The 25,917-nt window shown below is 40.9% G+C and overlaps 1 protein-coding gene, 1 non-coding gene and 2 pseudogenes across 2 annotated transcripts in view; all 4 read left to right on the top strand.

Annotated features, from left to right (window-relative positions):
• Positions 1-25,917, top strand: part of EFCAB3 (EF-hand calcium binding domain 3) — a 379,076-nt gene that overhangs the window by 336,197 nt on the left and 16,962 nt on the right. Inside the window, exons 24-29 of the mRNA XM_003270799.4 lie at positions 996-1,046; positions 5,992-6,082; positions 10,388-10,464; positions 14,848-14,991; positions 16,528-16,599; positions 18,004-18,124. Coding sequence (XP_003270847.3) covers positions 996-1,046; positions 5,992-6,082; positions 10,388-10,464; positions 14,848-14,991; positions 16,528-16,599; positions 18,004-18,124 — 556 coding nt within the window. The remainder of the gene's footprint in view (positions 1-995; positions 1,047-5,991; positions 6,083-10,387; positions 10,465-14,847; positions 14,992-16,527; positions 16,600-18,003; positions 18,125-25,917) is intronic.
• LOC105737883 lies at positions 3,451-5,078 on the top strand (annotated as a pseudogene).
• On the top strand, positions 6,134-6,196 carry LOC115831607. Its single transcript, XR_004027132.1, has one exon. It is a non-coding gene; the product is annotated as a U7 small nuclear RNA (small nuclear RNA).
• LOC105737903 lies at positions 20,341-21,149 on the top strand (annotated as a pseudogene).

Raw genomic sequence — 25,917 nt, 5'->3', positions numbered from 1 at the left:
CACGTGCAGTGTCTAAGAATGGCATAGGGTGCCTCTAGCAAACTAATATCCAGGAAGGGAGAAGAGCCAAGCAATAGAGAGAGAGAGAGTGACAGATCAGAGGCAGGGAAAGAAAAGATGCTTCATAGGTGTAGGTTTTTCTGAATTCTACAGATTATGTGTTTTATATTAGAATTAATCCTTTCCCCATAGGAAAGATATTTCTTCTTTATATGTATTGCTTTCTGCATTATATATTACCTTATATAGCCTCTATAACCTAAAGGGATCACGAAATATTTTCCATGTTTCCATGTTTCATCATCTGCCATGGACCTTTTTTGATATTAAAATAATACATTATTGGTTTATCTGGCCAGGCCAAACCAAACCAAATATAGGAAACTGAGTTATTATAGCCACACTTTTTTCCTGAGTATTAATCTTCTCATGCTTAGAAAACAAAACTCCCCCACATTTTTAGAGGAAAGAAAAGAAAAAGAGTTAAATCTGTACTATTAAGGTTTTGGTTGGTTGTTGTTCTGGCCATAGAAAGGGGTGGGGTGAAGGAAGATTTTGCAGTTAGTTAATTATACCCACATATTTGATAGGATAATTCACTAGAAAGAAATATCTATCTCATTAAAAGGTATCTAACTAGTCAATACCTTCCTAAACAAAGCATTCATGAAAATGAAGTGGGTAACAGATCATCTTCCTCCTGAATCAACAGATTTTCAAAGTCATTCCACTTCTTTACATCCTAAAAGATGATAAATGAATAGTCTTGATTTCAATGCTGACACTATAGTGCTTTTCAATTTTTGCTTTTGGAGTACAATACATTAAGGCACCAAAAGAAACAATATGAATGAAGATGGATATCCCATATAACCTTGACATTTTCTTAATTTTTCACTCATCTGGGGAAAAAAATAAGATAAATTATGCCCTCCTAGTCTACTTTCCATAACTTCAGAATTCATGTAATTTTGATTCTTAATCTTGTCTTTAAGCAAAAGGAATGGTGACTCTGCATAAGTTGAAAACTGCAAATGATATTAAAGGTGAGTGTGAAAGCTGATGTGAAGCCATTGTAAAGATGGGGCTTAATACTTTGACTTACATTTTTTAATACCTTAGTTACTTTCCCTAATTGTCTTGTCAGTTTCTATCCTCCATCTACTTGTCCATAAAGTGAATGAACACCGTTATCTCTCCAACTAAGTTCCTTGTACCTTTATAGTCCACACCACACTGAATCACATGTGATTATCAAGTATTTTATATTCTTTTCTAATGCTCCATTTGTGATTTTTTTTAACCTCTAAGAACACTGTAGCCTATTTGGTATCACAGTGCAATTTACAAAGCAGGTGTTCCTGACTCTGCCATTAAGGAAGTTAATTCAGTTCATTGGGCTTTAGTGTCCTGAGCAGTAAAATAAAATGGGTGAAGACCTGGAGCATTGGCTCACACCTGTAATCCTAGAGCCTTGGGAGGCGGAGGCAGGAAGATCACTTGAAGCCAGGAGTATGAGTCCAGCCCGGGAAACTCAGCGAGGCCCCCTCTCTATAAAAAATTTTAAAATTAATCAGATATAGTGGCACTTGCCTACTGTAGTCCTAGCTACTCGGGAGGCTGAGTGGAAGGATCACTTGAGCCCAGGAATTGGAGGCTGCATTGAGCCATCACTGCACCACCGCACTTCAGCCTCAGCTAACAAAGAAAGAACTTGTCTCTTTTTAAAAAAAATGAAATGGGCATGGACACAGGGAGGGGAACATCACACACCGGGGCCTGTTGGGGGGTAGGGGGGTGGGGGGCTAGGGGAGAGATAGCATTAGGAGAAATACCTCATGTAGATTACAGGTTGATGGGTGCAGCAAACCCCCATGGCACGTGTATACCTATGTAACAAGCCTGCACGTTCTGCACATGTGTCCCAGAACTTAAAGTATAATAAAAAAAAAATGTGGTGGGTTGGGGGCAGAATTAGGTTGATGATCCATTAGTTATCTTTCAGCTTTAAAATTCCAGGACTAAATTCTGTGGCTGAAAGGACATTATCAATAAAGTAAAAAGACAACCCACAGAATAGGGAAAAATATTTGTGAATTATGTAATTGATAAGGATCTAGTCTCCAAAATAAAGAATGCTGTAACGCAACAATAAGGCTGGGCATGGTAGCTCACACCTGTAATCCCAGAACTTTGGGAGGCCAAGGAGATTGCTGGGGGCCAGGATTTCGAGACCAGCCTGGGCAACATAGTGAAACCCCATCTCTACCAAAAATACAAAAAATTAGCTGGGCACGGTGGCCTGCACCTTGTAGTCCCAGCTACTGGGGAGGCTAAGGTGGAAGACTCACTTGAGCCCGGGAGGTCGAGACTGCAGTGGACCATGATCCTGCTACTGCACTCAACCCTGGGCAACATAGTGAGACTTCACCAAAAAAAAAAAAAAAAAATCTAAGTAAGTAGTCTTTAATATAGTAGGCTCTTAGTAAATAATTGTTGAAGTAATTTATAAATTAAGCCTTCCCTTTCTTTCCTTGTGTGTTCCTGTCCAGAATGGGAGGCAGTGTACCAAGCTTAAAAAGATTAGGTTAAAGTCAAATTATGCGCATAATGAACAAATCCCCCTGAGCAGGAATAGGAAACCTCTAGAATTGCTGCAAGTGAAACCTGAAGCACTTTTAGGGGCCCAGCTATGTAACTAGCTAAGCCTTGGGTGCCAGAGATATCTGTACTTAGCCATGATAGACTAAAGACACTCCTAACTCCTGCACTAGAGTATTTACAATGCCATGAGACATGTCGATCATGAATACCTTGGTTTCTGCTTAAAACAATCTTTTCTGTAATTGTTCTTTTGAAAGCACTTTTCCCAATAATACTAAAGACTACAAGCCTGTGAGAGTTTTTTTGCCTCTCTTTCTAGGCTTAAACAATTAATGAAATGATTCTTAATCACATTCAGTGAAGGCAACTGAGTAAAATGTTTTAATTGAACAACTTTCAACTGACTGATGAAGACTTTCTTTTTTTTTTGAGACAAAAGTCTCGCTCTGTCGCCCAGGCTGGAGTGCAGGAGCGTGATCTCAGTTCACTGCAACCTCTGCCTACTGAGTTCAAGCAATTCTCCTGCCTCAGCCTCCTGAGTAGCTGGGATTACAAGTGTGTGCCACCACACCCAGCTAATTTTTCTATTTTTAATAGAGATGAGGGTTTCATCATTTGGCCAGGCTGGTTTCAAACTCCTGACCTCAGGTGATCTGCCCACCTCAGCCCCCCAAAGTGCTGGGATCACAGGCATGAGCCACCACACCCAGCCTGATAAAGACATTAACATGAAAATATATTAATATAGAACTTGAAACAAAAATTATCCCCCTTCCCTGAAATCCCAACAGTGTCAAAATGTTCAGATTTTATAAATCACACCCTCATATACACCAAGGGTGCTGAATGAACCACACTGAAAACACACTTGCTGTAAGGTTGGAAGGAGCTCCTGGGTCGTTCTCTCCCTGGGCTTGAGTCTGAGCAGTTAATGAGGTCACAGTTGTGTGATGGAACAAACCCTTTATTGGATTCCTGATCTGATTGAAGCCCAGAAGTGGTAGGTAGCACAGCTTAAAAGTAGGTAAATATCATGATTTTGTAGGATTCTATGCTGAGTCCTTTTTTAAAAATCTATTATCTATGAGAATTGAAGGTATTTTTTTAAAGAAATGATTATTTTGAGGTATGGGGATGATTTCACAGCACCTTTCAAGTGCCTGAATTGTTGAGCCATTCTGGAGTTCCCAGCTCTGTGGTAGGTTTTCAGATTTTGAGAACTTGTAAATTGAGTTGTTTAGAAACAACTGCTTTCTGGGCTCTGAGGTGAAGACCTGGGAAAATGGATCAAATTCTAACCAAACATTCAGAGACTTTTTTTCCTCATGGTTGAATAGTATTCAATTATCCATTATTCCTAAGTCAGCAACCTAGTTTTCTTGTCAGTGAACTATCAAATACACTCTACATTTTTTTTATTATTATTATACTTTAAGTTCTAGGGTACATGTGCACAATGTGCAGGTTAGTTACATATGTATACATGCGCCATGTTGGTGTGCTGCACCCATCAATCGTCATTTAACATCAGGTATATCTCCTAATGCTATCCCTCCCCCCTCCCCCCACCCCACAACAGGCCCCAGTGTGTGACGTTCCCCTTCCTGTGTCCATGTGTTCTCATTGTCCAATTCCCACCTATGAGTGAGAACATGCGGTGTTTGGTTTTTTGTCCTTGCGATAGTTTGCTGAGAATGATGGTTTCCAGCTTCATCCATGTCCCTACAAAGGACATGAACTCATCATTTTTTATGGCTGCATAGTATTCCATGGTGTATATGTGCCACATTTTCTTAATCCAGTCTATCATTGTTGGACATTTGGCTTGGTTCAAAGAACAACAAAGGGGGAAGCCCAGCCAACCCAGCTTCTGATCCATAAGCCCTGTTTCTCAAACTATGCCAAGTGGAAAGGCGACGGTAATTCACGAGTTCCTTCCAGGGTGTAGGGTAGCAGAACTGCATTGTATCCCACCCCCATTCCTACTGTTAACCAAGACCACCTGGGCTTTTCCTCTCTGATTCCGCCGAGATCGCACGCATGGAGGCCTCGCTGCCACCTCCGTAGACGCCTGCCCCCAGTGCACTTGATCGCCTCCCTCCTGCTGGCTGCCCTCGGGGGCAACACCTCCCTCAGCCCCAAAGACATCAAGAGGATCCTGGACAGCGTAGGCATCGAGGCGGACGACGACCGGCTCAACAAGGTTATCAGTGAGCTGAATGGAAAAAGCATTGAAGACGTCATCGCCCAGGGTATTGGCAAGGTTGCCAGTGTACCTGCCGGTGGGGCTACGGCTGTCTCTGCTGCCCCAGGCTGTGCAGCTCCTGCTGCTGGTTCCACCCCCGCTGCAGCAGAGGAGAAGATGAGGAGGAGGAGGAGGAGGTGTCCAAAGAGTCAGACGATGACATGGGATTTGGTCTCTTTTATTAAATTCCTGCTCCCCTGCAAATAAAGCCTTTTTACACATCTAAAAACAAAAACAAACAAACAAACAAACAACAGTTGGTTCCCAAGAAGTGACAGGGCAGAGATGAGTCTCCCAAAAAGAAACCCTGGGAAAGTCTACTTACTACTAGGCAGGTATCTAAGATGTAAACAAGTAGGCAAATTTTATTCTTTGTCAATTATGATTTGAAAGCTCTACTGATTTCATAATAAAGTAGCATCTTTAAATAACTTTTTCCATATGTTTCCAGAATGCTCATTATCTGTGTCACATGGCACCATTTTTATTATTTAAGGTGTACAACTTGATGATTTGATATGTGTATACATTGTTAAATAATCACCACAATCAATCTCATTAACATATTCATCACTTCACTGAGTTACTATTTGTGTGTGTGTGTGTGTGTGTGTGTGTAGTGAGAACACTTAGGATCTAATCTCTTAGCAAATTTCAGGTATACAGTACAGTAGTGTTATTACCTGTAGTCACCATGCTGTTCATTAGATCTTCAGAATTTATTCATCTTCAAACTTCGTATCACCAACATCTCCCCATATCTCCTTCCTCAACCACCATTCTACTCTCTGCTTCTATGAGTTTGACTATCTTAGATTATACATATTAGTTAGATCATATAGCGTTGGTCTTTCTGTGTCTGGCTTATTTCACTTAGCATTTATTTTTACATAGGATCAGAGTGACACTAATTGAAGGGGGAGCAGTGACAAGCAACTTTGCTTAGAAATCTGGGAACAATGAAGGGGCCTTTCCACATGGCATTCCAACTTTATGCATACCTCTAACTTGAGTTTGCATCTATTACCATTCCTTGAGGCCCTAGATTTTTCAAACTCCAGGCTTTGAGCTGAAAAAGTTGCAAAAGAATATAAAGAATTAATCTGTAAACTGATTTCTTAATTGTACATTCTGAATTCCAGACAGAGTCACTGGCCACATGGCAGTTTCAGAAGTTAAACCAAAACTTAAGCTGAATCCTCTAATAAAAGTACCCATCTCCCACAGTAAAAGGTAGGTAATGAATGTATTAAGGGTGATAAATGTATTATGACAAAGAATTATTAGTGTTACAGCTCCTTCAGAATTTTGTCTAGCAGGTTTTCCAGTCTTTACCAGGAAGCCCCTAAAAAAAAGAAAATTATTAAGATTATTGGCCGGGCGCACTGGCTCACACCTGTAATCTCAGCACTTTGGGAGGCTGAGGTGGGTGGATCATGAGGTCAAGAGATCGAGACCATCCTGGCCAACATGGTGAAACTCCGTCTCTACTAAAAATACAAAAATTAGCCAGGCGTGGTGGTGGGCACCTGTGGTCCCAGCTATTTGAGAGGCTGAGGCAGGAGAATTGCTTGAACTTGGGGGACAGAGGTTGCAGTGAGCCGAGATCGTGCCAGTGCACTCCAGCCTGGTGTCAGAGCAAGACTCCATCTCAAAAAAAAATTATTAATATATTAAATGCTCATAAAGATTATGATGAAACAATTAAAATACTCTTCAAATATTTATTATATGATAAGTTTAGTTATAAAACAAAACATCGGAATTGAAGAGAAAGATTTTTTATGAAAAGAAAAAGATATACATCTTTTTTGATAGGAAGAGCAGAATTCTCCCTCCTGTCCTCCCAAAGGAGAAGCTGTTTTTATGTTAGGATACAAAATACCCTAGGGGGCTCAAGGAGTTATCAATTATACCTTGAGATATTTTGAGTGCCAGTTTAAGGAAGAAAAAATTTAGAAGGCCATAAAGAAGACCTAAACCCATAACCAAGTCAAAGTGTAGAAAAAGGGTCTATATTTCAAATATAGCTGGTAAACGAAAGCTGGTAAATTAGCCATGACTGACCCTGGGCTAAAATTGGGAAGGGAGATTTACCTGTGACATTAACAATGGCTTTTTCTTAGTCACCTAACAACAAATTTCAATAAACAGCCACTAATGACCAAAAATGAGAACCTGATTTATATTTTATCAGATCATAAGAAGAACATTTTTTTCTCTTTCACAATTATCCATTTACTTTCTACTCTGAGTGTATCTTTTCTAGTGTCCCTGACTATGCAAGCTATCTTTTGAGGTAGTGAGTTCCTTGTCACTGAAAGTAGTTAAGCAAAGACTAGACAATACTACATGTAAAGGGAATTCCTACATTAGATGAGAGGCTGGATTGGGTTCCTTCCAAATGTAAGATTCTTCAGTCATTTGAAACTTTGAAAAATAAAGTCTTTCTCCAATGTTTGATCCAAGATAAGGTTTGAAATTGTGCCAAGAGTGTCTTTTTAAAGACAGGTAATAAGAACTTTACGTTGCCTGGCCTGGCACGGTGGCTCACATCTGTAATCCCAGCACTTTGAGAGACTGAGGCGGGTGGATCACTTGAGCCTAGGAATTTGAGACCAGCCTCTACCAAAAAAGATACAAAAATTAGCTGGGTGTGGTGGTGCACACCTGTAGTCCCAGCTACTCAAGGGGCTGAGGTGGGAGGATTGCTCGAGCCCAGGAGGCAGAGGTTAGGGTGAGCTGAGATCGCACCACTGCGCTTCAACCTGGGCAACAGAGCAAGACCCTGTCTCGAAAGAAAAAAGATCTTTACACTGCCTTGAATTCTACTTTCCTCCTGCTTCTTGAGAACATAGTATTTCTCCATGTACTGCATCTTTTACGTCATGCAAAAGAAATTTGTTTATATTTAGAAATACAGATGGTCCCCAACTTAACAATGGCTCAACTTACCATTTTTTGACTTTATAGTGGTACAAAAGCAATATGCATCTGGTAGAAACTCTACTTCAAATACTCATACAACCATTCTGTTTTTCACTTTCAGTACAGGAGTCAATAAATTACATGAGGCATTCAACACTTTATTACAAAATAGGCTTTGTGCTAGATGATTTTGCCCACATGTAGGCTAATGTAACTGTTCTGAGCACATTTAAGGTAGGCTCGGCTAAGCTATGTAGTTTAGGCGAATTAATGCATTTTCAATCTACAATATTTTCAACTTATGATGGGTTTGTAAGGATGTAACCCCATCATGAATCAAGGAACATCTGTACAATAAATATAAAATAACCTATCTGAATAAGGACAAACCTGAGCTTCAGAAATTACAGGTTGGGCACAGTGGCACACACTTGTAATCCCAGCACTTTGGGAGGTAGTGGGGGAAGAACACTTGAGCCCAGGAGTTCAAGACCAGCCTGAGCAACATAAGGAGATCTTGTCTCTACAAAAAATAAAAAATTAGCTGGGTATGGTGGCATGCACCTATAGTTCCAATTACTTGGGAAACTGAGGTGGAAGGATCCTTGAGCCTGGGCGGTCAAGGCTGCAGTGAGCCACGATCACACCACTGCACTCCATCCTGGACCACAGAGGGAGACTCTGTCTTGAAAGAATGAGAGAAAGAGAAGAAATTCAAGTAGATAATAAAGAGGAAGCACCAGAAGAAGAAATCAATGTTAGTAAAAACTGAGAAAATAAGACAAGTTAGATAAAATGCCACTTTCAAAAGTTAAGAACAGTTTTGAGACTATCACCTCCTTTTCTCCCAGGCCGCTCTTTGAAAATGAGTTGAATCTAATAAGTACTTTAGAGGATACTAAATTAATAAACCATAATAATTTTTTGTTTAACTACAATGTTTAGTATTTCTCCTAGTTTTCCTTTTTTTTTTTTTTTTTTTTTTTTTTGAGACAGAGTCTTGCTCTGTTGCCCAGACTGGAGTGCGGTGACATGATCTCTGCTCACTGCAAGTTCCGCCTCCTTGGTTCATGTCATTCTTCTGCCTCAGCCTCCCAAGCAGCTGGGACTACAGGCGCCTGCCACCATGCCTGGCTAATTTTTTTTTTTTTTAATTTTTAGTAGAGGCGGGGTTTCACCATGTTAGCCAGGATGGTCTTGATCTCCTGACCTCGTGATCTATCCGCCTTGGCCTCCCAAAGTGCAGGGATTACAGGCATGAGCCACCGTGCCCAGCCTAGTTTTACTTTTTAAACTGCTTCTTATAAAGCCACAAAACTATGAGATTTCATATTTTTTAAACGTTTAGTTTTACAAGTATCAAAACTAAATGCACTTTAAATAAATTTATAAAATTGATTATAATTAAATTTTGGAGTTAAATCACATTTACTTAAATGTAATTAAATTTTATTTATCATATTATAAGCAAACTCAGTTTTACATGATATATTTTTGTGTGTTCTTAAAGTAATAAATTACTTCAGAGCTGTACAAAGTATCTTGAAGGTATTAATATGTTCCTGCCTTTTCCAGCTTTTACTTTCCTCAATAAATGAAAGGTCACCCAGGGTTTCAAATTTTCAGAAGTGTTCTCTATCTTTATTTCTCTCTCTTATACACCCATACATATGCTGGTAAAAATACAATTTGGCGATTGTAAAATAGTTGTAAAAGTTGTAAAAAAAAAAAAAGTTGTAAAATAGTCATAGATGCAAAGGTTTCTCTGTAAGGGTATTCACCACAACAATATTTATACTGTTTTAAAACTTTAAACTCAAGGCTGAGAGTTGGAGCCAGCAAAAAAGAAAATTGAAACAACTTCTCTTTCTAACAACAGGAATAGTGTAAAGCATTATGGCCTTGATTTTTGGAGTCAGACAAATCTGGGTTTGAATCTCAGGTCTTTCATTTACTATCTGTATAACCTGAGACAAATTATTTAATCGCTCTGAGCTTCTGTTTCTTATTTTGTAAAATGGGGGGAAATCGTAACTGGTTTTTGGGTTTGTTTTTTTTTTGTTTTTTTTTTGAGATAGGCTCTCACTCTGTCACCCAGGCTGAAGCATAGTGGTGCAATCATGACTCACTGCAGCCGTGACCTCCCAGGCACAAGCAATTCTCCCACCTCAGCCTCCTGAGTGCCTAGGACTACAGGCCTGTGCCACCACACCTGGCTAATTTTTTTTTTATTTTTTGTAGAGACAAAAAATAGAGACAGCTACGTTGCCCAAGCTGGTCTTGAACTCCTGGGCTCAAGCGATCTTCTTGCTTTGACCTCCCAAAGGGCTAGGAGTAGAGGTATGAGCCACCATGGCTGGCCTGAAATTATAATTTTTTAAGGGAGGGATGATGGGCAAGTTTAGGGCAGAGGTGGATCTCAGTGGCCAACATTTTTTCACTGTTCATCCTGTAGCTATTGGCTATCCTAAATAGAAGATCCCTTAGGATAGTAGACTGGATACATTGAGATGCTACATTCATTCCAGTAAGCAGAAACTGATGAATAGGACTAATATCTGCTGGTTTCACATATGTAGTAAATCTAAATATTTTCATATCTTTCCTCAGGGATAGAGACTTACCAGGATCTCTTCAATGCCAATTACAACACAAAGAAAAGAAGCTAAGTGCTTCACAAATGGCAGGTAATGAGAATCATCCTCAAAATTGAAGCATGAACAACAGCTCCTTAATATGTCTGATCCTTTCTTCTCTAAGAAAGATCTGAGATTTCAAGGGTTGTCTACACCACCATCATTTGAGAGAAAGGAAAAAAGCCTTACATTTTTGTGGGACAGGAGGGAAATTGCTTTTAAATGGACATCTCCCTAGAATTTAGGCAGTGCTGGTCAAATAACTGTATTCAAAAGAGAACTTGTGGGTGTGGAAAAGAAGAACAAATGCAAACAGAACAAAAATAACAAAAGAACAAATATAAATCAAGTAATAAAGAACACAAACACAGCTACAGTCCTAGGATTTCTCAAAGAAAAAAATATAAAATGAGCTACACTGGCTAAAGTTTATTCATCCAAACAACAAATATTTATTTAATGCCAAAAATGTACTAGGTGTGGGAAACATAACAAAACAAGTCAGACGTGGTCCCTGCCCTGATAGGAAGTCTAATAGGGAAGACAGGCTGTTAAACCATGAACTTGCCAGGCACAGTGGCTCATGCCTGTAATCTCAGCACTTTGGGAGGCTGAGGCAGGCCGGGCCGATCACCTGAGGTCAGGAGTCTGAGACCAGCTTGGCCAATATGGTGAAACCTTGTCTCTACTAAAAATACAAAAATTAGCAGAGCGTGGTGGCGGGCACCTGTAATCCTAGCTATTTGGGAGGCTGAGGCAGGGAGAATTGCTTGAACCCAGGAAGCGGAGGTTGCAGTAAGCCGAGATCGCGCCACTGCACACCAGCCTGGGTGACAAAGCGAGACTCCGTCTCGAAAACAAAAAAGGCATGAACTTGCGGAATAAATCATTTAAATTACAATATAACACAAGTTATGATAGGAAAAGTATGGAGTGTTAAGGAGCTTAAAGGAAAGCCTCCTAATTTGGTCTTGTGAGGGAAGAAAGGCAGTCCCAGAGAAGGCTGAATGACGAATTGGAGTAAATCAGGCAAATAGTGCTGAGAGGAGTGTTCTAGGCAGAAAGAACAGAATCTACAAAGGCCAGAGAAAAGGGAAAGCATGATGCACTAGAAAAATTCAAAGAAGTCAAGTGTGGCTGTGTTTAGGTTGCGTCTGGTTTCTGGAGAGGCTGATGCTTTACCCCACTAAATTTAGAACCAATTTAGAAATTGACCCAGGAGACAGAAATGAATCATAGAATCAGTCGACCTTGACCAGCCCTGAGAGGGGCAGTCCCTCCAGGGCCAGCAAGGCCCCAGATAGCAAAACATCAAATATGGAAACTAGAAAATGTGTTCTTTACAGTGCTTAATCCTCAGCTTTCCTACGAGAGGTTAATTTGTTCATTCTATAATCAATCAACCTTTATTGCTGGGAATTTCGGTTTGGAAAACGCAAAGGATTGTCATGATCAGATTGGCATTTTTCATTGTAAAACTGAGCTAAATGCCTTAATAATAACAGCTTATGGTTTTATAGACCTTTAAGGTTTCTAAAGTGCCTTAAGATACTTTGGTTCTCATTTTAAGGGGTTTATTTTAGTCAGATATGGTGAGACATGCAGACACAGAAATGATGGCCACAAAGGAAGTTTTTCATACTCACAGATCCCTAGAAACAGGGCACAGCATGCCAAGCATGTGGGGCCACAAGAGGAAGCACCAGGGTCAGTCAGGAAGTGGGCAGGGGCAGCATGTGGACAAGAAACTCTATTGTGGTTTCTGCAAAAAGGAATGGACAAGGCAGGGTAAGTAGGTATGGGGTTAGCTAGTTTAAACAACTTCAGTGGGCTCTGGCATGTAAGGGCTGTCCCTAGTTGTCTGGTACCTAGCCCTGGGATGACTAGGGCAGGGAAGTAGTGGCTCTGACTGTAAGAGGTGGAGAAGGCAGGTGGTTGAGGATATGGTCTATGGAATATGGTCTATGGAATTGGATGGTTTGCAGAGGAAAGACACACTCACAAGCTAGTAGTTACTATTTCTAGGAATTGACCAGCCCTGAGAGGGGCAGTCCCTCCAGGGCCAGCAAGGCCCCAGATATCAAAACATCAAATATGGAAACTAGAAAATGTGTTCGTTACAGTGCTTAATCCTCACAACTTTCCTATGAGAGGTTAATTTGTTCATTCTACAAATATTTATTGAATACTTCAAGATCCCCAGCATCTCCCATCCTTACTGTCAATTGGTCTCCTTACTTTCCTGAAGAAAACTGAAGCAATCAGAGTAGAATTTCCATAGACTCTCACCTCCATGTCTACCTCCTTACCAGCATCTGTATCCATATACTCTGCCTTCCACCAACTTTTTCTATTTGAGCAATAAAAATTAATAATATAGAATTGACTATAACCCAAAGTATAAAATAAACATCCATGAATCCACACTGATAGAAATAAATTACTAATTTTTTTCTTTTTTTTTTTTCTGAGATGGAGTCTCACTCTGTCCCCCAGGCTGGAGTGCAGTGGTGCGATCTCGGCTCACTGCAAGCTCCGCCTCCCAAGTTCACTCCATTCTCCTGCCTCAGCCTCCTGAGTAGCTGGGACTACAGGCGCCCGCCGCCACGCGCGGCTAATTTTTTGTATTTTTAGCAGAGACAGGGTTTCACCCTGTTAGCCAGGATGGTCTCGATCTCCTGACCTCGTGATCCACCCGCTTTGGCCTCCCAAAGTGCTGGGACTACAGGCATGAGCCACCGCACCCGGCCATAAATGACTAAATTTTCAATAGGAAGAAGAGACAAATGGCAGAGGTAGCAATAGCCGGAGGGGGAAATGGGGTCACAATGTACTTTTTAAGGGAGAAATAGCAAAAGTTTATACAACAATAGGATTGATATAATAGAAAATGAAAAAATGATATTTCCCTTACCTAAGAGGAGACCCTTTCTTCAGTAAATTCTTTGAATATGAGAGAGGGGATGAGTTCCAATCCACAAGGGAGGGAAGATCATGCAGGTACAGGTGCTGGTCAGGAAGTAGACATGGAGGTGGGAGTGTGTAGGAATTCTATTTCTTTTCTTCTTTCTAATCATCCACCCAGAATTATTTTTTCTTTTTTCCATGGTACATACCACCTTCTAAAATGGTTTACCTATTTATTACATTTATATGAAGTCACAGATCTTTGTCTATTTAGTGCACTAATATATCCAAAACACTTGGAGCAATACCTGGTCCATGGAAAGCATGCAATCAATATTTGTTGACTGCCTACTAACATGCAAGAGATAGTGGGAAAAAGAGAAACAAGTCAGAGATAGTTCGGTTCCAGCCCTAGAGAAGCCTACCTTTTATCAAGGAGAAAGATGTTACCTTTTTACATTACACACTTACAGAGCAGGTATCATTATCTCTGTAGGAGATTAATCACTCTTATACATAGAGACGCTGAGACTTGAATGTGATATGAAGTAAGTTTTATTCAGGTGTCATTTGGGATATATTTTGTTCCAGGTTTATTTCCTCATTCACTAATTTCAGAAAATACATATCTAATTTTGGCTCCAGTTAGTGCCTTGACTATTTCTTTGAAAAACTTTGGATCCATACAAAACATACACACACATATATGTAATTTGGGTCCAGTTTGACAGATTAGTTTTCTATTGCTGCTGTAACAAATTGCCACAAACATAACAGCTTAAAACAACACAAATTTATTATCTCACAGTTCTATAAGTCAGAAGCCCAGGTGGGTACAGCTGGTTTCTCTTCTCTGTGTCTTATAGGACTGAAATTAAGGTGTTGGCCAGCCTGGCCTTAGCCAGGATGGTCTCAATCTCCTGACCTCGTGATCCACGAGGATCTCCTGGAGGAGAATCTGCTCCCAGTCTCATTCAGATTTTTGGCAGAATTCTGTTCTTTTCTCTTGTAGGGCTGACATTCCAGTTTCTTTACTGTTTATCAGCCAGGAGCTTCTCAGCCTCTTTAGCAAGCAGAGAAGTTCCTGGCTGATAAATCAGCAATGGTGGGTCAGGTCTTTCTCATGCTCTAAACCTCTCTGATTTCTGCCACATCTCTCTGGCTTCTAGCTATATAAGGGATCATGTAATTAGATTGAGCCCAGAATAATCTATCTTAATTATATGTGCAAAGTCCCTTTTGCCATGTAAGATAGCATATTCACAGGTTAAGGGATTACGGTGTGGGTATCTTTGGAAAGCCATCTTACCTACCAACACTTGGTTTTGCAACAGTTAGTTCATTCCAGTTCAAGTTCCATGGAAGGATACTGTCCTTTATAAGAAATGTCTATTAAGCACTCATTTTTTTCACAATCCTTTTTTTAGAACATGATCTCCAGTCAACTATATTGTCTGTCCTACTCCTATTAGTGTATGTACTTCTTCTTGAACAACTGTCCTGAATAACTTAATCCTATTTCCCCAGCTTTCCAAGATGCCTACAACTTCTTCAACAAGGACAAAACTGGCTGTATTGATTTCCATGGACTGATGTGCACTGTAGCTAAGCTGGGAATGAATCTAACCAAGCATGATGTCTATAATGAATTGAAATGTGCTGATATTGATCGTGAGTCCTTTGGCTTCTCATTGTTTTTCCCATAAAAGATTTTTGTGAATATATAGTTTTCTTTTAATCACTGTATAAACATGAGAAACAAACCTTATTTACTTGCCCCCCAAATATATATATATATATTTGTATATTATATGTTTGTAGACTATATATTTGAATACTATATACAAATATACATATATGTATATATCCATATATGTATATATCCATATATCTATGTATACACACACACACATATATATAGCCTTAAAGGGACACACACATGTGTCTGTGTGTCTGTGTGTGTATGTGTGTATGTCCCTTTAAGGAGATCAGTGAGGTATGTGTACAAGTTGTGAAATCAAATTAATCCTAGAAAATGGACTATTTGAAAAACGCTGTGTGGAAGCTAAGAGTGATTGTCTGATTTCAGTATCAAATTCAGGTCACCTGTCCTGATGTACAAAAGCAGTAACAATGTTAATAATGACATGTTACCAAGAGAATTCAAGCCTTTTGTTTCTGTTTGAATCAAAATAGAACAAATCTTTTTTTTCATCAAGTCCCACCTATATTGAATTTTAAATGCCACAGCACTTTTGTTGGTATTTTTTAAGCATACAGATAATTTTTTTTTTTTGAGACGGAGTCGCTCTGTTGCCCAGGCTGGAGTGCAGTGGCGCAATCTCAGCTCACTGCAACCTCCGCCTCCTGGGTTCACGCCATTCTCCTGCCTCAGTCTCCTGAGTAGCTGGGACTACAGGGCCCGCCACCACATCCGGCTAATTTTTTGTATTTTTAGTAGAGACAGGGTTTCACCATGTTAGCCAGGATGGTCTCAATCTCCTGACCTCGTGATCCGCCCGCCTCAGCCTCCCAAAGTTCTGGAATTACAGGCATGAGCCACCACGCCCAGCCACAGATAATGTTTTTAGTGAATATACTGACTGAATTATTAGTAGCCCAAACTGATATGCTGTGTGAAAAATATATGCAGCATATTATCTCCTCTCACCTCTCTCCACCCAACTGCTAGTGCCCTATTCAATCAACATCAGTTCCACCTGTCATTCAATGTCACTTAAGGTGTCACTTGCTTCTACTAACTGTGTCAAAATTTTCTATTATTTCATGGAAACATACACATACCCCTCTAATAATACTCATCATCCTTCAATTTTAGAGGAAATGGAATACAGCTTGGAGATATAATAGGAATAATAGGGGCGGTTATAGCATGGGAAGACAGGACAGATTCCTTGCAAACATGGCCAGTCTCTGAGAAAGGGGCAGGTGGACAGACTGCAATGGCTGGGTGCTCCTGGCTGGATGTTTACAACCACCGTTGCTTCTGTGGGCTGTGGAGGACTCATGTAATGGTGCTAAGACCACTTCAAGAAGACCAGGGCTCACCTGAGCATATTTCCAGCCCTCAAATGCCCTGTTTTTAATATTAAATCATCCAGAGTGTTTTAATTTTTATATTTAATATATACTCTCATAATTAAAATACATCTTATCCTTGTCCTGAGTCTCAGATTTTTGTTGCAGGAGATGGGAAGGTGAATTTCTCAGACTTTATCAAGGTGCTAACAGATAAGAATCTCTTCCTCAAGGCGGTGGGTGAGTAGAGACGTTATGAACAGAAGGCAGTTGGGCAGCTACAACTCACTGCACAGCAAAGATCATTCACAGGCTTCCAGTCGGGAGACAGGTCAGGAAGGTGTAGTCTGGGATGTGAGTTACTTTTGTACTGCTTCTCCAGAACAGTATTTGCTAAACAAATTGGTACAGTGTTAACTAAATCAAGCAGGCACTTGCACTATCCAAACGCCTACTGCAAGAGACACTGCCCTTTGGTCTCCAATGAGAACACTGAAGGAGTGACTGGTGTAGAAAAATGTGGCTGCCTTCTATAATGTCTGAATTATTTTGTCTTTTTTTTTTTGAGACGGAGTCTTGCTCTGTCACCCAGGCTGGAGTGCAGTGGTGCGATCTCAGCTCACTGCAAGCTCGGCCCCCCGGGTTCATGCCATTCTCCTGCCTCAGCCTCCCGGTAGCTGGGACTACAGGCGCCCGCCACTACGCCCGGCTAATTTTTTGTATTTTTAGTAGAGATGGGGTTTCACATTATTAGCCAGGATGGTCTCGATCTCCTGAGCTCATGATCCACCTGCCTCAGCCTCCCAAAGTGCTGGGATTACAGGCGTGAGCCACCACCCCCAGCCTATAATGTGTGTTTGCACTACTTTGGGAGGCATTCCTTTTATTTAAAAAAAAATTTTGTTTCAGAAAAAGAAAAATGCACTCTCTCATGTAAAGCTAGGGTATCGATAATTTACTGTTCTTAAAAAAATACCTTCCCCACACTGATGAAGCCTCTACCCTCAATGCTAGGGCTGGAGAGTCTGCTGGAGGTTAGAGAGCATTAAGGTGTCACGTGCTTCCACTAACTAATAGAAAATAATTTTTCTATTATTTCTCCCCCAAGGTTATAAATGATGTGTAGTTGTACTTGAAATATTGTCATTAATCCCCTCATGGTTTGTTTATAAATTTAACAGGCGGCCTTGGAAAAGCTAACCATTATTCATGTTTTCCAGGATAAACATTCCAAATTCCAAATACTGTATACAGTTTTGAAAATATATTCATTCATAAGCTATGAACTGTTCTTAGGATAAAGAGAAGTTATTTCTTACAAGTAATACTATAGTAATGGGAGTTTGCCTAGAATCTTTGCCTAGAACCAGATAATAATCATTAACACAAAATTCATGTTTGTGTTAAAAATATTACTTCGTTTTCTTAGAAGTTATTGAACTAAAAGTATTTTTTAACATTCCATTTTATTCTGTCTGCTCAGTAACCAAAATGTCCTTTCTACCAAATAGAACAGACTTTTAATGTTTTACTGTACCTCTAGTTCCTGACTTGATATTATTATTGTAAATAATCAGTAAAGAGGTGGTCAATTTCTTATTTCAGAAGGTATTTAAAAATCTATCTTTTGTTTTCCCTCCATAGTTCCAGAAAAGGAGACCTGTTTAGATTTAGCTGGCAACCCAGGAATCCTATTGTTTGAAATCCTATCAAGGCTTCTAGAGACTTCAGCCCTACCCAGAAAGTCTATAAAAGAAATAGTAAGGTAAGTGAGAAGGAAAGGAGCAAAAACAGCCTTCTCAGAAGCATTATGAAGATATTAACATGGCAGTCAGCTCTCACTAACATCCAACTCCACAGGTTCTGGTCCAAAACTAAGGAGAAGAAGGTATCTGGGCAAATGCCCTTGTGCTACAACATGAGACCTTATTCCCTCATCTCCACAGTCCTGCCCAGCTCTAAAACTGCGAGGCTGACCTCAGACCACCCAAGGGCCCCACTGAGGACCTAAGACAACCAAGAAATTTTAGCCTCCTCTATCTCAGGCCAAAGAATTCCAGCAGAACAAGACTTTTCCAGGAATAATTTTGGGTGGGCTTAGAAATCCAATTTGGAATATAAGACACTCTTGTTCATGCTGAAACTACCAGGGGCTCTCAAAAATCTCTGACTCAGAGATGAGGTACAGCAAATTCAGACCTCCGAAAGTAGCCTTTGGACTAGAGCAGAGCCAGAATTAGACTTGAGAATAAAGGATGAGGAAACATTCTCATCCTTTAAACCTTTAATTCTCATCCTTTAAATAAATAACACACACCAACTGCATTATTTATTCCAGCAAGTAGCGCTGAGAGTAAATCACCTCAATCTGTTTTTATCATTATCTTAAACAAATGTTGCTATTGTCAGTCTTTTCAATTTATACTCCTTCAAAACATTCCAGTCTCCCACCTAGAGAGACTTAAGAGTATAGAATTCCACCAACAATGTAAAAATATTCTTCTGCCCCTCAATAAGTAGTCTATTTATACTCTCCTATCTCTCTGTCAGATGTAGAATAGAGGATGCACAACATTCTACTTTTCATTCCAACTCAAAGACACTTAGTAAAGCCTGCTGTTGGTACACAAATTCAACACATTGTTTAACTTCTCAGTCTCAGTTTCCTCATCTATAAAAAGGGAATGATAATAATAATACCTACCTTATAGGACAATTGTGGGGCTGATGTGTGACAATACATGTGAAGTGCTTAGCACATTATAAGAGCTCAATAAATGTTAGCTATTATTATCATGTGGAAATAACTAGACTAAGCATACACATATTATCTTGAAAATTGAAGCTTCAGCTGGGCGTAGTGGCTCACACCTGTAATCTCAGCACTTTGGGAGGCTGAGGCAGGCGAATCACAAGGTCAGGAATTTGAGACCAGCCTGGCCAACATGGTGAAATCCCGTCTCTGCTAAAAATACAAAAATTAGCCGGGTGTAGTGGCAGGCACCTGTAATCTCAGCTACTCGTGAGGCTGAGGCAAGAGAATAGCTTGAACCTGGGATGCGGAGGGTTGCAGTGAGCCAAGATCACTCCACTGCACTCCAGCCTGGGCAACAGAGTGAGAGTTCATCTCAAAAAAATAAAAAAGAAAAAAAAAAGAAAATTGAAGCTTCGTTTAAAAAAAATTATAGCCAGGCACCATGGCTCACACCTATAATCTCAGCTACTCAGGGGGCTGAGATGGGAGGATGACTTAAGGCCAGAAGCTCCATACCAGCTGGGCAATATAGCAAGACCCTCATCTCTACAAAATTAAAAAAATTAACTAGGCATGGTGGTGAATACCTGTAGTCTAAGCTATTCAAGAAGCTCATTTGAGCCCAGGAATTTGAGGTCACAGTGAGCTGTGATTGTGCCACTACACTCCAACCTGGGCAACAGAGTGAGACCGTCCTCTAAAAAAGTAAAATAAAAATAAATTTTTTTAAAAAAGAATATATATATTATCTAATTTAATCCTCACCTCCCTAATGAGTATATACTATCATCACTCCCACTTTACAGATGAAAAAACTGCAGCACAGGTCAGTTAAATAACTTGCCCAAGAAGGAATGGTACCTATATTTTAGCTAGGTCTGATTCCAGAACTCATGCTCTTATCTATCTCCCTATACTGCCTCTCACACCCAGTAAGTGCTTAGGAAATGTTAGCTGATGTTGGCGTTTTTATTGTTATTGTGGCGTGGCTGTTATTTATCTGGTTATCTTATCTGGTTATTATTTATCTGGTCATCTTGCTAGTGCCTGATACCTAAGGAGATCAAAAATGTTTAAGACATAGTATTTAATGTATAAATGGAGACACTTTGAGAGGCTGAGGTGCATGGATCACTTGAGTCCATGAGTTTGAGACCAGCCTGGGCAACCTGGTGAAACCCGTCTCTACAAAAATTAGCTCTTTCACTTAGGCCCGTGGTACCAGCAGGATGGGCAAGTGTCATGGACTTTGTGCTGCTAGGAAGTTCCATAGTCACTGATGAGACCAGAAGTGGCATGAAAAACAGTACAAGAAAGCCCATTTGGGCACAGCCCTGAAGGCCAACCCTTTTGAGGGTTGCATGAGAGGTGCTTCTCATGCAAAAGGAATTGTGCTGGAAAAAGTAGGGGTTGAAACCAAACAGCCAAATTCTGCCATCAGGAAGTGTGCCAGCATCTAGCTGATCAAGAATAGCAAGAAAATCACAGCCTTTGTAGCCAATGGTGGTTGCTTGAACTTTATTGAGAAAAAGTTCTTGTTGCTGAAAGTTCTTGTTGCTGAAAAGTTCTTGTTGCTGAAAGTTCAACAAGAACGATAAAGTTCTTGTTGCTGGATTTGGTTAAAAAGGTCATGCTGGGCCGAGCACAGTGGCTCACGGTTGTAATCCCAGCACTTTGGGAGGCCAAGGCAGGTGGATCATGAGGTCAGGAGTTCGAGACCAGCCTGGCCAACATGGTGAAACCCCATCTCTACTAAAAATTTAAAAAAATTAGCCAGGCACAGTGACGGGCGCCTGTAATCCCAGTTACTCAGGAGGCTGAGGCAGGAGAATCACTTGAACCTGGGAGGCAGAGGTTGTAGTGAGCCGAGATCATGCCACTGAACTCCAGCCTGGGCAATGAGAGCGAGACTCCATCTCAAAAAAAAAAAAAAAAAAAAGGCGATATTCCTGGAGTCTGCTTTAAGGTTGTCAAAGTGCCCAATGTCTCTCTTTTGGCCCTATACAAAGGCACGAAGGAAAGACCAAGATCATAAACTTTAATGGTGAGAACACTGTAGTGATGGGCCAGGCGTGGTAGCTCACGCCTGTAATTCCAACACTTTGGGAGACCAAGGCAGGTGGATTGCTTGAAGCCAGGAGTTCGAGACCAGCCTGGCCAACATGGTGAAACCCTGTCTCTACTAAAAATTTAAAAATTAACCGGGTGTGGTGCTGCGCACCTGTAATCCCAGCTACTCAAGAGGCCAAGGCACAAGAATTGCTTGAATCTGGGAGGTAGAGGTTGCAGTGAGCCGAGATAGTACCACTGCACTCCAGCCTGGACAACAGGGTGAGAGTCTCAAAAAAAAAAAACAGTGGAGCCAAGATGGCCGAATAGGAACAGCTCCGGTCTCCAGCTCCCAGCCCCAGCGACACAGAAGACGAGTGATTTCTGCATTTCTGCTTGAGGTACTGGTTTCATCTCACTAGGGAGTGCCTAACAGTGGGTGCAGGACAGTCGGTGAAGCGCACTGTGCGCGAGCCGAAGCAGGGCGAGGCATTGACTCACTCGGGAAGCGCAAGGGATCAGGGAGTTCCCTTTCCTAGTCAAAGAAAGGGGAAGCAGACGGCACCTGGAATATCGGGTCAGTCCCATCCTAATACTGCGCTTTTCCAACGGGCCTGGAAAACGGCACACTAGGAGATTGTGTCCCGCACCTGGCTCGGAGGGTCCTATGCCCACGGAGTCTCGCTGATTGCTAGCACAGCAGTCTGAGATCAAGCTGCGAGGCGGCAGCGAGGCTGGGGGAGGGGCGCCCGCCATTGCCCAGGCTTGCTTAGGTAAACAAAGCAGCCAGGAAGCTCGAACTGGGTGGAGCCCACCACAGCTCAAGGAGGCCTGCCTGCCTCTGTAGGCTCCACCTCTGGGGGCAGGGCACAGACAAACAAAAACTCTGCAAGAACTTCCACAGACTTAAATGTCCCTGTCTGACTGACAGCTTTGAAGAGAGTAGTGGTTCTCCCAGCACGCAGCTGGAGATCTGAGAACGGTCAGACTGCCTCCTAAAGCGGGTCCCTCACCCCTGAGCAGCCTAACTGGGAGGCACCCCCCCAGTAGGGACAGACTGACACCTCATTCAACCCGGTACTTCTCTGAGACAAAACTTTCAGAGGAACTATCAGACAGCTGAATTTGTGGTCTCACGAAAATCCGCTGTTCTGCAGCCACCGCTGCTGACACCCAGCCAAACAGGGTCTGGAGTGCACCTCTAGTAAACTCCAACAGACCTGCAGCTGAGGGTCCTGTCTGGTAGAAGGAAAACTAACAAACAGAAAGGACATCCACACCAAAAACCCATCTGTACATCACCATCATCAAAGACAAAAAGTAGATAAAACCACAAAGATGGGGAAAAAACAGACCAAAAAAACTGGAAACTCTAAAAAACAGAGCACCTCTCCTCCTCCAAAGGAACGCAGTTCCTCACCAGCAACGGAACAAAGCTGGATGGAGGATGACTTTGATGAGTTGAGAGAAGAAGGCTTCAGACGATCAAACTACTCTGAGCTACGAGAGGAAATTCAAAACAACAGCAAAGAAGTTAAAAACTTTGAAAAAAAATTAGAAGAATGGATAACTAGAATAACCAATGGAGAGAAGGGCTTCAAGGAGCCGATGGAGCTGAAAGCCAAGTTTCGAGAACTACGCGAAGATTGCAGAAGCCTCAGTAGCAGATGCGATCAACTGGAAGAAAGGGTATCGCTGATGGAAGATGAAATGAATGAAATGAAGAGAGAAGGGAAGTTTAGAGAAAAAAGGATAAAAAGAAATGAACAAAGCCTCCAAGAAATTTGGGACTATGTGAAAAGACCAAACCTGCGTCTGATTGGTGTACCTGAAAATGATGGGGAGAATGGAACCAAGTTGGAAAACACTCTGCAAGATATTATCCAGGAGAACTTCCCCAATCTAGCAAGGCAGGCCAGCATTCAGATTCAGGAAATACAGAGAACGCCACAAAGATACTACTCGAGAAGGGCAACTCCAAGACACATTATTGTCAGATTCACCAAAGTTGAAATGAAAGAAAAAATGTTAAGGGCAGCCAGAGAGAAAGGTCGGGTTACCCACAAAGGGAAGCCCATCAGACTAACAGCTGATCTCTCAGCAGAAACTCTACAAGCCAGAAGAGAGTGGGGGCCGATATTCAACATTCTTAAAGAAAAGAATTTTCAACCCAGAATCTCCTATCCCGCCAAACTAAGCTTCATAAGTGAAGGAGAAATAAAACACTTTACAGACAAGCAAATGCTGAGTGATTTTGTCACCACCAGGCCTGCCCTAAAACAGCTCCTGAAGGAAGCACTAAACATGGAAAGGAACAACCAGTACCAGCCACTGCAAAAACATGCCAAATTGTAAAGACCATCGAGACTAGGAAGAAACTATAGCAACTAACGAGCAAAATAACCAACTAACATCATAATGACAGGATCAGATTCACACATAACAATATTAACGTTAAATGTAAATGGGCTAAATGCTCCAATCAAAAGACACAGACTGGCAAACTGGATAAGGAGTCAGGACCCATCAGTGTGCTGTATTCAGGAAACCCATCTCACATGCAGAGACACACATAGACTCAAAATAAAGGGATGGAGGAAGATCTATCAAGCAACTGGAAAACAAAAAAAGGCAGGGGTTGCAATCCTAGTCTCTGATAAAATAGACTTTAAACCAACAAAGATCAAAAGAGACAAAGAAGGCCATTACATAATGGTAAAGGGATCAATTCATCAAGAAGAGCTAACTATCCTAAATATATATGCACCCAACACAGGAGCACCCAGATTCATAAAGCAAGTCCTGAGTGACCTACTAAGGGACTTAAACTCCCACACAATAATAATGGGAGATTTTAACACCCCACTGTCAGCATTAGACAGATCAACGAGACAGAAAGTTAACAAGGATATCCAGGAATTGAACTCAGCTCTACATAAAGTGGACCTAATAGACATCTACAGAACTCTCCACCCCAAGTCAACAGAATATACATTTTTTTCAGCACCACACCACACCTATTCCAAAATTGACCACATAGTTGGAAGTAAAGCTCTCCTCAGCAAATGTAAAAGAACAGAAATTATAACAAACTGTCTCTCAGACCACAGTGCAATCAAACTAGAACTCAGGATTAAGAAACTCACTCAAAACCGCTCTACTACATGGAAACTGAACAACCTGCTCCTGAATGACTATTGGGTACATAATGAAATGAAGGCAGAAATAAAGATGTTCTTTGAAACCAACGAGAACAAAGACACAACCTACCAGAATCTCTGGGACACATTCAAAGCAGTGTGTAGAGGGAAATTTATAGCACTAAATGCCCACAAGAGAAAGCAGGAAAGATCCAAAATTGACTCCCTAACATCACAATTAAAAGAACTAGAAAAGCAAGAGCAAACACATTCAAAAGCTAGCAGAAGGCTAGAAATAACTAAAATCAGAGCAGAACTGAAGGAAATAGAGACACAAAAAACCCTTCAAAAAATTAATGAATCCAGGAGCTGATTTTTTGAAAAGATCAACAAAATTGATGGACCGCTAGCAAGACTAATAAAGAAGAAAAGAGAGAAGAATCAAATAGATGCAATAAAAAACGAAAAAGGGGATATCACCACCGATCCCACAGAAATACAATCTACCATCAGAGAATACTACAAACACCTCTATGCAAATAAACTAGAAAATCTAGAAGAAATGGATAAATTCCTCGACAAATACACCCTCCCAAGACTAAACCAGGAAGAAGTTGAATCTCTGAATAGACCAATAACAGGTTCTGAAATTGTGGCAATAATCAATAGCTTACCAACCAAAAAGAGTCCAGGACCTGATGGATTCACAGCCGAATTCTACCAGAGGTACAAGGAGGAACTGGTACCATTCCTTCTGAAACTATTCCAATCGATAGAAAAAGAGGGAATCCTCCCTAACACATTTTATGAAGCCAGCATCGTCCTGATACCAAAACCTGGCAGAGACATAACCAAAAAAGAGAATTTCAGACCAATATCCTTGATGAACATTGATGCAAAAATCCTCAATAAAATACTGGCAAACCGAATCCAGCAGCACATCAAAAAGCTTATCCACCATGATCAAGTGGGCTTCATCCCTGGGATGCAAGGCTGGTTCAACATACGCAAATCAATAAATGTAATCCAACATATAAACAGAACCAAAGACAAAAACCACATGATTATCTCAATAGATGCAGAAAAGGCCTTTGACAAAATTCAACAACCCTTCATGCTAAAAACTCTCAATAAATTAGGTATTGATGGGACATATCTCAAAATAATAAGAGCTATCTACGACAAACCCACAGCCAATATCATACTGAATGGGCAAAAACTGGAAGCATTCCCTCTGAAAACTGGCACAAGACAGGGATGCCCTCTCTCACCGCTCCTGTTCAACATAGTGCTGGAAGTTCTGGCCAGAGCAATCAGGCAGGAGAAGGAAATAAAAGGTATTCAATTAGGAAAAGAGGAAGTCAAATTGTCCCTGTTTGCAGATGACATGATTGTATATCTAGAAAACCCCATTGTCTCAGCCCAAAATCTCCTTAAGCTGATTAGCAACTTCAGCGAAGTCTCAGGATACAAAATTAATGTACAAAAATCACAAGCATTCTTGTACACCAATAACAGACAAACAGAGAGCCAAATCATGAGTGAACTCCCATTCACAATTGCTTCAAAGAGAATAAAATACCTAGGAATCCAACTTACAAGGGATGTGAAGGA

The sequence above is a fragment of the Nomascus leucogenys genome, chromosome 19, assembly GCF_006542625.1.
Source record: "Nomascus leucogenys isolate Asia chromosome 19, Asia_NLE_v1, whole genome shotgun sequence".
NCBI lineage: Eukaryota > Metazoa > Chordata > Mammalia > Primates > Hylobatidae > Nomascus > Nomascus leucogenys.
Note: the sequence above shows the minus strand (reverse complement) of the source record. Positions and strands in the feature narration are given on the sequence as shown.